The 14,131-nt window shown below is 36.5% G+C and overlaps 1 protein-coding gene across 1 annotated transcript; it reads left to right on the top strand.

Moving 5' to 3' along the window:
• The first annotated feature begins 1,433 nt into the window (after positions 1 to 1,433).
• Positions 1,434 to 13,760, top strand: si:ch211-214j24.15 (GTPase IMAP family member 8). The gene is made up of 5 exons (XM_056456089.1): positions 1,434 to 1,621; positions 5,050 to 5,724; positions 7,132 to 7,848; positions 9,745 to 10,398; positions 12,359 to 13,760. The coding sequence occupies exons 1-5, from the start codon at positions 1,591 to 1,593 to the stop codon at positions 13,111 to 13,113; spliced, it is 2,832 nt and encodes a 943-aa protein (XP_056312064.1). The 5' UTR covers positions 1,434 to 1,590; the 3' UTR covers positions 13,114 to 13,760.
• Positions 13,761 to 14,131: the final 371 nt, after the last annotated feature.

The following is a 14,131-nucleotide window of genomic DNA, read 5'->3' as shown; positions in this document are numbered from 1 at the left end:
TCGCCACAGCGGAATAAACCACCAACTACTCTGGCATGTTTTATTAATATCCAGACATTGTTCAAAACAATATTTATATCACCAGAAATAAGAAAAGGTCACTCTTTCATTTTCCTTCGGCTTAGTCTCCATTTTATCATCGGCCGCCACAGAGGAATGAACCACCAACTACTCTGGCATGTTTTATTAATATCCAGACATTGTTTAAAGCAATATTTATATCACCAGAAATAGGAAAAGGTCACTTATTCATTTTCCTTCAGCTTAGTCTCCGATTTATCAGCGGTCGCCACAGCGGAATAAACCACCAACTACTCTGGCATATTTTATTAATATCCAGACATTGTTCAAAACAATATTTATATCACCAGAAATAAGAAAAGGTCACTCATTCATTTTCCTTCGGCTTAGTCTCCATTTTATCATCGGCCGCCACAGCGGAATGAACCATTGACTACTCTGGCATATGTTTTATGCAGCGGATGCCCTTAAGAAAGGTAATATGAAATTAAAATGAATAAGTTTGTGGCTTCAGCTCTCAGGCAATCTTGATGCGTTTGTAGTACGAAAACAAAAAAGTAACACTGATGACTCATCCTGCACTACAGATCATTGTCCAATCAGACGCTCCCTATAATGAGCATGTCATTCCTTTCAAGACATCATGGTTCACGTAGACATAACTAACTTTACCTTTCAAGCACAAGCAATATTTTAGATAAAGACAGACACACAATTTTCAGTTTGCATGCATGTAGATTAATTAAAAGCGTTAATAAAAACCTTCTCACCTGCTTCATTAATCATCCACTTCTTAAACACATGCCTTTTTAAATGACCATGGACTTCTCTTACTTTCCTCTCTGTATTTCCCTCATATTTCTTCCTTTTCTGAGCTCTTCACATGCATCTCTCCAGTTGTTTCACTTGGGTTTTGCTTTTTTTCTTCAGCTGATCGATCTATAAAGAGAGCATGATCAAACTTATCTGTGAGGTTATCTGTGTGTTTCTGTTTGTATTTCGTCACTCGCTTGAGGAGGACACTCAAGGTTTGCTGATTGCTTGTGGTAGTTGGATTTAACTTGTTATAAACATTGCCCTTTATGATCAATCTCTCTTTCTGTAACAAAACAAATGAAATGCTGAAAGTCCAGTTTGTTTACTCATGATGCATTGATGACAACAATAGTAATAATCAACAGGCTTCAATAGCTTTAGCAGAATTTCCCTTTTAATGACTGTTTTTGTATTTTAAAGGGCCATTTTTAATGTTCAAAACTCTCTGACTAAACAGAAACCAGGCTTAACCTCAACATTATATAGCTCTGTTATGTATGAAGGAGTGGCATTTTTGCTATTTTACTTGAGGGATTGGTTTATTACAATATAAACTTTGGACCTGTGGAAAAAGTCTGACGATCCAAAACACACCTAACGATGATTCACTGAAGTGTCGTCCATTTCCACTGAAAAACTGCAGTCTACAATAATGCAGTGAGAAAAATAATAATAATAATAATGATAACAGGACCGAGCTGATGCTGATGTTTCAGGGTTTTGCACATTAATAATTGGGATCAAACATTTAATATGGCTTTAAAAGGAACTCCTCAGAATCAAGGTATGTTATTCAGCTTTTGATTGTCCAAAATTTAGTGATTTACAGTTTAATTGGTTTATATTTTATTTCCTTAATTTCTGTTTAATGGAGAGATTGTTTTCAGCACGTTTCTAAACATAATAGCTTTATTAATTAATTTCTAATAACAGATTTCCTTTCTCTTTGCCATGATGACAGTACACAATATTTCACTAGAAAGATATTCAGCTTAAAACGACGTCTAAAGGCTTAACTAGGTTAATAAAGAATAAAGTTAGGGTAATCAGGCAAGTCATTGTATAACGATGGTTTTTTCTGTAGACAATTGAGGGGGCTAATAATATTGACATTAAAATGTTTCAAAAAATTAAAATCTGCTTTCATTCTAGCCGAAATAAAACAAGTAAGACTTTCTGAAGATGAAAAAATATTATAGTAAATACTGTGAAAATTTCCTTGACTTGAGAAATATTTGAAAGAGAATGAATGTTTAACAGAAGGGCTAATAAGTTTGCTCTCAACTATATCCCCACAAATATTCTTCTTTTATTAATAATTGCTGTCAAAGAGGTGGAAAAAGGGAGAAGAGATCAACTAAGGATCAGTTTGTTGTAATCAACAATACTTCATTTGCTAAAAGCCATTATATGTTGGTAAAACAACTGATTTCTTTAGTTAAACAGACAATATTGCCTAATGTACCTAATCTGTTTTTATACCCTGTGTTTTTTGTCATTTGCACCATTTCTGTTGATCAACATCTGCACAATTTATCGAATGTTATATATTTTGCTGCTGTAACTTCAAACTTCCATTTTGTATTTGTTTAGCAGTGATTTAACAGTGCGAGCCGCAACTGTGGTCATGAATTAGAGCTTTGCATATGATGTGTAATTTCAGGTTATATGTTAACTTTGTCTCACAGTCTTGTCCATTTCTTGAATTATTAATCTGGACTGAGGATAATGGAAACAATATATGTTGGTCAAAGATAAGATGTCCCATTTTGGTGTCTGCATTAATTAAAATATTCAAAAGTGATTTTAAATTGAAGGTAAATATATTAGACACACTGAAATGTCTACTGCAATGTTTCACATAGCATTTGCGAAAATAAACCTCCAAAATATGGGTGAAAAAATATTCCACAATCATTTTGTGTAACATTTATTTTTCTGTAAAATCTTATTCTGACCTGTACTTAATAAAATATACAAAATAATAATTGATCATGCCAATTTAGGCTATTAATTACTGACAAATGGTAAAACTGGTTATTTGAACTAAATTGGCAAAGTGTAAAGATTTAACAATTAATTAGTATTAACCAGACAGGTTAAATAGACTTTTAAAATGAAATGTGTCATCAAATGATTCTTGTTTGAAATATAGCTAGAAGACCTTTCTTGTAGATAAACTATATGTGGGCAGCAAGGTGGCTCAGTGGTTAGCACTGTTGCCTCACAGCAAGAAAGTCGCTGGTTCGAGTCATGGCTGGGTCAGTTGCCATTTTTGTGTGGAGTTTTGTGTGTGCATGTTCTCCCCGAGTTGGTGTGGGTTTCCTCCAGGTGCTCCAGTTTCCCCCTCAGTCCAAAGACATGCGCTATAGGTGAATTGAATAAACTAAATTGTCCGTAGTGTATGAGTGTGTGTGAATGTGAAAGTGTATAGGTGTTTCTCAGTACTGGGTTGTGGATGGAAGGGCATCTGCTGCATTAAACATAATAGTTGGAATAGTTGGCGGTTCATTCCACGGTGGCAGCCTTTGAAATAAAGACTAAGCCGAAGGAAATTGAATGAATTAATAAACTATATGGAATTCTGTAAACCACAGTCAGAGCAACAATGTTTTGTGATGCATCCATCTCAGTCAGCCCCTGCTCTGCTGAGTTGATTTGACCGAAGGAGCTGGGTTGATGTGTCTGTGTGGGGGTAGGGTCTATTGAATCAACTCTTAGTAAAAAATTACCCAGAAAATAAACCAGACTTGGGTTACATAGAACTACCCAAAAACTAACCAAGACTGAGAAAATAACCACAAAAATTACCCAAATGCCTCGACCCAAAATTTAGGTAGAAAAAATAACCCCATCTTATTTTAGAGTGAGAAATGAGAATTCTATTTCAATTGCTTTGATGCTATAAAATATCATCTTTGACTCAGTAGATGCCAACATTGCAAAAAGAAAAAGTTGACTCAGTTTAAAATGGTAAGGCAACAGCTTTTTTTGAGTTGACTCAACTTTAAACCCACAGCTGACTCTATTTAAGTTGAGTCCACTTAGAAAAGAAGCTGAGCAGCTGGTAGCCTTGTGATTTTAAGTTGATTCAATGTTTTTTTTTTTTACAGTGAATGCTTTCATGTCATATGTCTGCACAGTAAAAATAGCAAGGTTCCACACAATTCAATTAGATTGTCCCAACACAGATCCATTATGCCGAGTTCAGACTGCACAATTTTCAAAGTAGTGGCATCACAGGTGTTTTCACACTGCATGACTATCTATGCAAGCGTTCCGTCGCTGCAGTGTTCACACTGCAAGATGGATCGGCGACAGGGGATTTCACTCTGCATGACTTTACAATAGGAAGAATCGCCGACAACTTTGTCTCAGTCCGCACACTACGTCTCACAACCAAACACATACGAGAAGTGACATGGAAACATACGTGTACTACATCTTTTATTATTAACTAACCTACATAATGAGAAAGAAGCCTTTAGTGGGGAAGAAAATGTACTGATTTTGCTCTCCTGACTTTTGAAGGGAATAACTTCTCCTCCACCTTTCTCTATTTGGACCCGGTTGGGATATTGCTCAGATGACAGGTCAAACAGACACGGGTGCTCCTGCCACATTTACACTAGTTTTTCCCCCATTTCTTGGGTCCAAATTGACCAAAAAGCAGCCCTTTTAACTTCTCCCCCAACCTCCCACTTGCCTGCAGATACCCATACTAGTGGATGCTGCTCTCTCATTGGCTGTAGCTAATCACTAATGTTATTTTCAATCAGGACTCATTTCACATGGCATGATTTTGAATCGCCGACAGCTTCAGATATTTAGCATACCAAATATCTGATGGACGTTGGCGACTAATGGGCGATTCTCTCAGATCGTGTATGATAGTTCACACTGTGCGATTGTTACTCACGTGAACGAGCATTGATTTGCCTGTGATTTCAGGCACTTGTCAGAGATTTCTTAAAACCTGCTGGCGAGTCACAATCGGGGTTTAAATCATGCAGTCTGAACTCGGAATTAAGTTCCTGAAACAAATTTAAGCGGATTGAACACAAAACTATCAAGCTGTCCACCAAAAAAACTTGAATTGGGTTGTTTCAGCTCATTTAAAATAAGTAGTTTGAACAAGCAGCAATTATTTGTTATTTTGGAGTGTGATCTAAAATAGTGACTATACATATCCCCCTTCCTTCTTAATTAAAGGGAAACATGATTTGAGGATCATCCTTCTTGGAGGTCGAAATTCAGGAAAGAGCCTAGTGGGAAATGCCATCCTAAACCAAGAAGAGTTCATCCTCCATGAGAGAACAACATGCCTGAAAAGAAAAGCAGAAAATCAAGGCAGAAGTGTGACAGTAGTGGATACTCCCAGCTGGTGGTGTGACTTTTCAGCACAAGACACACCAGAGCTGGTCAAGAGAGAAATCAAGCACAGTGTCTCTCTGAGTCGGCCAGGACCACACGTCTTTCTGCTGGTGGTGAAAACCGACTCGAAGTTCATAGAAAAGCGAAGAAGAGCTGTTGAAGAGCATCTGGAGCTTCTCGGAGAGACGGTTTGGAGTCACACTATAGTGGTGTTCACAAAGAGTAAAAACGCAGCGAATAAATCATTTGAAGATCATGTTCAGGCATGGGGTAAACCTCTGCAGTGGCTCCTGAAGAAGTGCAATGGGAGATTTTACATTCTTGATGATCAAAACACATCTAAAGTAATGGAACTGATGGAGAAAATTGACCAACTGGTGGAAGAAAATGAAGGACGTCATTTTGAAATGGATGTGAAGAGTTTAGAGGAAGTAGAGGACCGGAAGAGTGGAGCGGAGCTCAGGGCTCAACAGAGACTGATGGAGATGCTCAATCAGAGGTCTAATATGAAAGGTGAGTTGTATATATGTACACAGATTGATCATTAATAATAACTACAAATGTTGCTTTAATGTCAGCCGCATGGTGGCTCAGTGGTTAGCACTGTCACCTCACAATAAGAAGGTCGCTGGTTCGAGTCCCGACTGGGTCAGTTGGCATTTCTCCCTGTGTTGGCGTGGGTTTCTTCCAGGTGCTCCGGTTTCCCCCACAGTCCAAACACATGCGCTATAGGTGAATTGGGTAAACAAAACTGGCTGTAGTGTATGAGTGTATGTGTGAATGGGTGTTTCCCAGTACTGGGTTGCGGCTGGAAGGGCATCCACGGCGTTAAACATATGCTGGAACAGTTGGTGGTTCATTCCGCAGTGGCGACCTCTGATAAAATAAGAGACTAAGCTGAAGAAAAATGAATGAATTAATTAATTGACACATGTAGCCATTGACTTCCATAGTATTTCTATTAATGCCAATGCTTACCAACTTTTTTCAAAATATCTTCTTTTGTCTTGAAGGGTGAACAAATATTGAGTATGTTTTTAGTTCTATCCAGCCTGATCTCACGAGAAAACATAAGTATTTTACGTTTTGTCAGTTTAGTGGCTATTTAGAGTTCAGTCGCACGAAATTGTACGATTTAAAAAAAGGAGGCGTGGCACCTAACCCCACCCCTAAACCCAACTGTCATTGGGGGATGAACAAATTGTATGAAAATGCACGAATTAGATCGTACGAATTCATACGAATTAGCCACTAAAGCAAAAAGTTATGAATTGCCGTGAGATTGTGTTGAACTATCTCTTACAATACAATGCAATATTTATTTATAAAGCACATTTAAAAACAACCAAGGTTGACCAAAGTGTTGTACATAAGAGTGCTTAAGACCGAGAAGCAGAATATAAAAGAAACATTTAACAAATAAAAGCAATAAAACTGTGATCAAGGAGTATTAAAATTGAGAGAAAATAAACTGGTCTTTAAAACCAAGACTTAAAGACAGAAATGGAGGAGGAAAGCCTAATGTGAATTGGTAGAGTGTTCCATAGTTTAGGACCAGCAACAGCAAACGCTCGATCACTTCGGTGTGTTCTGGGCACGGTGAGTAAATTGAGATCATAAGATTAATGATCGAGAGGGGGTATACGGACAAAGCAAGTCACTAAGGAGCAAGATTATTGACGGCTTTGTAAACGAATAATACAATTTTAAAATCAATTCTGTATTTAATGGGTAACCAGTGAAGTGCAGCTAAGATTGGAGTTACCGACTTGCGGGTGCCAGAGAGTAGTCTAGCCACATTTTGTACCAGCTGCAGACAAGAGAAGACTGAGAAATACCAAAATAGAGAGAGTTACAGTAATCTAGACATGTTGTTATGAAGGCATTCTCTTTAATAATGCATTGTCTTCCTCTTCTCAGCGCACTCATCTCCTCAGAAAAGCATAAGACTCGTCCTGCTTGGAGCCAAAGGCTCAGGGAAGAGCTCGACAGGAAACAGCATTCTGGCAGCAGGAGGTGAAGTAAGCTTCATAGCAAAGAAGCGAACCACACAATGCATGAGCAGAACATTGATAACAGGAGGAAGAAAGGTCACAGTGGTGGACACGCCAGGCTGGTGGATGAACTTCTTTATGGAGGATTCTTCAGCATTTGATAAAGAGGAAATAGCCAAGAGTGTGAGCTTGTGTCCGCCGGGTCCTCACGCTTTTCTTTTGGTGGTGCGAGTGGACAGGTCATTCACAGAGACCTACAGAAGAGCCATTGAAGAGCATGTAGAGCTTATAAGTCGGAACATCTGGAGTCACTCTATGGTGCTGTTCAGTTTTGGAGACTGGCTTGGAGAAACCACCATAGAGAATTACATTGAAAGCGAAGGAAAACCCCTCCAGTGGCTCGTGGAGAAGTGTGGAAATCGATATCATGTGCTGAACAACAAGAGTCTGGGGAACGTGTTTCAGATCACAGAGCTACTGGAGAAGATAGAGGAGATGATCATCGGAAATAACGTAAGCCGCTTAGAAACAGATGAGAGGCTTTTTGAGGCGATTAAAAGAAAACGGACAGTAGAGGAAGAAAGGGCGAATCTGAGACAAGTCGATGTGAGGAGGAGAAGAGAAAACTTGAGGGATTTCAAGAGTAAGTCTAGAACATTTTCTGGCATCTTCTAAAAAATATATACTGATTAAAAATGGAGTGTGATTTAATTTAAATGAAAACCATTCAGGGCAGCACAGTGGCGCAGTGGGTAGCACAATCGCCTCACAGCAAGAAGGTCGCTGATTCGAGCCCGGCTGGGTCAGTTAGCATTTCTGTGTGGAGTTTGCATGTTCTCCCTGTGTTGGCGTGGGTTTCCTCCGGGTGCTCCGGTTTCCCCCACAAGTCCACAAGCATGTGGTACAGGTGAATTGGGTAGGCTAAATTGGCATTAGTGTATGTGTGTGATATATGTGTATATAGATGTTTCAAGTGATGAGTTGCAGCTGAAAGGGCATCCGCTGCGTAAAACATATGCTGGATAAGTTGGCGGTTCATTCCGCTGTTGCAACCCCAGATTAATAAAGGGACTGAAAAGAAAATGAAGGAATGAAAACCATTCAGTCATCCTCAATTCAAGCTTGATTTACACTGCAAAAAAAATTTTTGGGGCTTGTAAGACTGCTTCACCAATCATTGCGAAGATCATTGTACTGGGCAGTACTACAAGACAGGAAGATGCCAACTTAGATGACCCCTTCATTCTCTCTGAAAGGACTTTTTATATTTGTTTATAATAATTGTTAATATATAAGAAGTTTAATTCAAATTAAAGTACTCAATGAAAATGTCTGGCAGTGTTTTTAATTAAGAAACAGTTGCGATGCATCACCATATTTATTTAACATTTTGAAGTAAAGTTTACTCAGGATAACTAAAAAAAGTAGGAACTAGGAATCTTGGATAAAAACTGGGAATCTTGGATAAAAAATAAATCTCAAAATAGTAATATATTTAAACGTAAAAACAAAAAGTCAATAAAATTTACTTAGAACTCCCCAAGTAAACTTAACATTTCTAATCAAATGTACTAATAATTTTGGTTAATCTTTTACTCGGCAAAGCTTTGAAGATTTACTAGCCTTTTCTGAGTGAAAACATTTCCAAGCTTTACTTTTCAAGTAAACCCTTCTCCTCCTTTTTTACACTGTTCACTGTAAAAAGTCATTTGTTAGCTTTACTTAATTGAATTATGCAAACTCGTTGTCTTAATTCAATCAAATAATCGTAACTTTATGACATTAAGTACTACTTACTAATGTAGAAAAAGTAATTCTTACTTTTACTGAGTGACATTTACTTAGATTAATTAAGTCATCTTAACGTTATATACAATATTATTTACTAATGTAGTCAAAGTAATTCCTGCTCATATTGAGTCACATTTACTTAGGTTAAATAATATATGTTAACTCACCTAAAACTGTAATGATGCTAGTAAAGTTTACTTAAATTACAGTCTTAATTCTGCATAATTAAATTGTGTGGTAACATGGGGATTAGTAAAAACCACAAGTGTCGGATCATTCACTGAAAGGTCAGGCAAAGAGAACCTTGAAGGTGCAAAAAGACCTCAAAGGCACCGTAATAGTAATCCATTCATTCATTCATTTTCTTTTCGGCTTACTCCCTTTATTAATCAGGGGTCATCACAGCGTAATGAACCACCAACTTATCCAGCATATGTTTTATGCAGTGGATGCCCTTCCAGCTCCCAATTCAGCTTATTCAATTCACCTTTACTGCATGTCTTTGGACTGTGGGGGAAACCGGAGCACCCGGAGGAAATCCACGCCAACATGGGGAGAACATGCAAACTCCACACAGAAATGCCAACTAACCGGGGTTTGAACCAGCGACCTTCTTGCTGTGAGGCGATTGTGCTACCCACTGCGCCTATTACTGTATTTTAAGGAAGTTTAGAACCGACATGAGGGTCAGTAAATGACAGAATTATCAGTTTTGGATGATTGATCCAGTTTCTGTTTCTCTTATCAGAGCAGGTTGAACTGCCTTCAGCTGTAAGAGTGATTCTCTTGGGCGCCAAACACTCTGGAAAGACATCTTCTGCGAGCTGCATTTTGGGTAATGATGAACAAGAGGCTCACAGCCAAAACCCCATAAGAGGTTCAGTTATATTCAACGAGACAAAGGTTGAGGTCATAGACACACCAGGCTGGATGACTGAGTATTCAGATCCTGCAGAGTTCAGCAGGCAGCTTCACACTGACTGGGTTTCTGGTTCAGCCAATGGCATCTGCATCCTCCTGCTGGCTGTCAATGCAAGTTCTTCATTCACGTTAAAAAAGCTGAAAGCAGCCGAGAAACATTTGCATGCATTAGGAGGGAATGCATGGAGCAGCGCTCTCGTGTTGTTCACAAATGGAGACTGGCTTGGGGATGGTGGCGTAGAGCAGTATATTGAAAGTGAAGGAGATGCACTGCATGCGCTGGTGGAGAAATGCGGAAATAGATATCAGGTGTTCAACAATAAGATCAAGCACAATGACAGTCAGGTCACAGAACTGATGCTGAAGATAGAGGAGATGGTGCTGGAGCGGATGATCAACAGCCATGCAAATCAAGGGAATATTGAACAACCTATAGTACATGAAGCACTGCCATTCAGTGGAAAGTCTAACATCCATCTTGGTGAGCTGTTCAATTTTTTACCATTATTTTTTTTTCAGAATTCCAAGTTTAAACATCATAATCTAGACCAGGGGTTCTCAATCTCAGTCCTGGAGGTCCAGTGTCCTGGAGATTTTAGCTCCAACCCCAATCAGACACACATGGGCTAGCTAATCAAGTTCTTACTAGGCTTTCAAGAAACATCCTTTCAGGTGTGTTGTGGCAAGATGGAGCTAAAATCTGCAGGACCAGCCTGATCTCACGAGGAAACGTAAGTATTTTACATTTTGTCAGTTTAATGGCTAATTCATATGAATTTGTACGAGTTCAGTCGTACGAAAATATACGATTTTAAAAAGGAGGTGTGGCACCTAACTTTCCCCACCCCTAACCCCAACCGTCATTGGGTAAACAAAACGTACTAAATTGTACGAATTAGATCATATGAATTCATACGAATCAGCCACTAAATCAAAAAGTTACGAATTGCCGTGAGATTGTGTTGGCAGGACACGTTTGAAAACCACTGATCTAGACTTTCTTTATCAGAATTGGGAAAACTCTTATTTTTTAACTTTATAGTCCACAACAGTATGTTTTTAATATCAATTCAGATTTGTGAGTTTGCTTCTCAATGCAGACTTTTGTAACTCAGAATTGCTTATTAATATCTCAAAATTCCCTTTTTTCCTTCATAATTTTATACATTGTAATTCATTATTGTTTTCTCCTCATTCAAAGCACAGTTGCAAGTTTATATCTCACAATCTAGACTTTATTTCTTATAATTGCAATTTTACCTCTTTACCTCAAACATTTATTGCATCTCACAATTCAGACTTCATCAGAATTTATACATTATATCTCTCAATATTTACTTTCTATATATATATATATATATATATATATATATATATATATATATATATATATATATATATATATATATATTTTTTTTTTTTTTTACCATTAATTTATGAAATTATTTGCAAGTTTATACATCACAATCTTTCTTTATCAGAATTGAAAAAACTCTTATTTTACTTTTTAATTCACACCTGTATGTTTTTTTTTATCTTATTTCATATTATATTTTATTTGTGAGTTTGCTTCTTAATGCAGATTTTATATAACTAAAAATTGCATATTAATATCTCACAATTAACTTTTTCTCAGAATATGAAACATTATAATGCACATTTGTTTCATTTAAAGTATAGTTGCAAGTTTATATCTCACAATCTAGACTTTATTACTTGCAATTGCATATTTGTCTCTCAGCTCAAACATTTATAGCACGTTTGTATCTCACAATCTAGACTTTTTTTTCCCTTAGAGTTTATACTTTATAACTCGCAGTTGCAATCATTTCTCTGAATTAAGAGTTTGTACAGTGCTCAACATATACGAGTACACCCCTCACAAGCCCCTCATATAAATTCATTATTTTCTATAGGAAGCTTTACAATATTATATTTGTGCAAATGCATTAGTTTAGTCGGTACTGAAGCCAAATCTGGAGCTAATCTAACAAAATAACTTAACGGTCCAAAATTAACAAACTCAAATATATAGGTTGAGGAAAAATATTCAATAAAATTCTCCAATTCAAGAGAACCCAAAAAAATATACAATTTTGGTGAAATTTTTTAGTTTGTAAATTTTTTTTTAGTATTTCGCATACATTTAAATGTATTATCTTTCTATTTCTAAAGATGTTTGGTGACTAAAATAATAATCTGTATAATAAAGTAATAAATATATCCTGTTTTGTTCAAATGCACCAAAATAAATGACCTATATTCACTTAGAAATCGATAAAAAAAATAAAATTCAAAATGGGATGTACTTATTTATATTGAGCATTGTACCTCACAACTCTCTTTTGTTGTCCTTTCACATTTATGTCTATCAGTTCAAACTTTATGACTTGAAATGATACTTTTCTATCTCACTATTCTCTTTTTTTTTATGATCACAGGTGATCCTGACACTGAAAAACATCCTCAAATGATCGGATCACTCCCATCTACATCTGCTGATGCGAGAACTACAATCACAGACAGTCTTTCACAAAACAAAACTCAAACCCTGGCCTGCAGAAGTGCACGATTATCTGACAGGACGTCTTCATTACCCAGAAACCTTCATCCAAGACTAGTAGTGATCCTCAATGCCTCTGAATGGCTTCACACAAATGATCCATGGACGAATGTGTCTGAAATTAGTTCCCCAACTCAACAATCAATAAACATACAACAATTATTCAGGAGCGAATCACTGGAGGAAAGGTTTCATGTGCCATCACTTTCATATTTGCACAGGAATGTGCCTCACACAGCTCAAACCGCAAAAGAGAAAGCTTTTATAGATTTCGTCCAATCGGAAAGCCTGCAGAAACTAATCAACCAATGGGGTGACAGCAACATAGAGGAGCTGGAGGCGTTTATAGACTCATATTTTGAGATGGTGTGGCAGGAGAATCAATGCAGCAGTATGAATCCAAGTATCAGCTGTGAACGTTCGGGAATCACTGAGAGAGATCAGAGTCATTTGGCTTCGATAGACAGAAAACTGTCGAAACTTGACATCCTAGAGGGAGTTCAGAGAGACTTGTGGGAGCTGAAGCAAAGCGTCGAGCAATGTAGTAGGATATTTCAGGAGCTGAAGGACAGAAATAAGGAGATACGTGACTCTAGTCGACCCTCTGAAGAAACAGCGTCAGCAGAAAGTTAGGAAAGGGATTTAAATGTGAACGCAGCTTTTCTAGAACTGAAATGACAACAATGTACTAAAATAGTAAGCATATATGGGCCATAACTGTAACGTCATTGTTTAAAGTGGTGAGATTTTTATTAATTCATAAAACCACAAATTTTTATATTTTGTTTTGTTTTTTATATACAGTTGAAGTCAGAATTATTAGCCCCCCTGTTTATGTTTTTCCCCAATTTCTGTTTAATGGAGATTTTTTCAACACCTTTCTAAACATAATAGTTTTAATAACTCATTTCTAATAACTGATTTATTTTATCTTTGTCATGATGACAGTAAATAATATTTAAACTAGATATTTTTCAAGACACTTCTATACAGCTTAAAGGACATTTAAAGGCTTAACTAGGTTAATTAGGTTAACTAGGCAGGTTAGGGTAATTAGGCAAGTTATCGAAAAAATATAGCTTAAAGGGGCTAATAATTTTGACTTTAATATGGTTTTTAAAAAATTTAAAACTGCTTTTATTTTAGCCAAAATAAATCAAATAAGACTTTCCTCAGAAGAAAAAATATTATCAGACATACTGTGAAAATTTCCTTCCTCTGTTAAACATCATTTGGGAAATATTTAAAAAGAAAAATAAATTCAAAGGGGGGCTAATAATTCTGACTTCAACTGTATATATATATATATATATATATATATATATATATATATATATATATATATATATATATATATATGTATATATACACATATACACATATATATATATACACATATATATACATATACATATATACACACACACATATATATGTATATACATATGTATATACTGTAAAACAGTGTCAACCCAGTAAAAAATAAAGTAAATATAAAATAAAACAGATATACATTTGCATTTGTGTCAAAAATTGGAGTTGCATACTTTGACAAAAGCTATATTAGAAGTTATGCGAAATAAAAGTAATCTCTTAAACGTTGAATATGTCTTTGTTTTATTCACATATCATCTGGAAATTTTAAATCAGC

Source organism: Danio aesculapii, chromosome 4, assembly GCF_903798145.1.
Source record: "Danio aesculapii chromosome 4, fDanAes4.1, whole genome shotgun sequence".
Lineage (NCBI taxonomy): Eukaryota > Metazoa > Chordata > Actinopteri > Cypriniformes > Danionidae > Danio > Danio aesculapii.
This window is presented reverse-complemented; position numbering and strand designations above follow the sequence as displayed.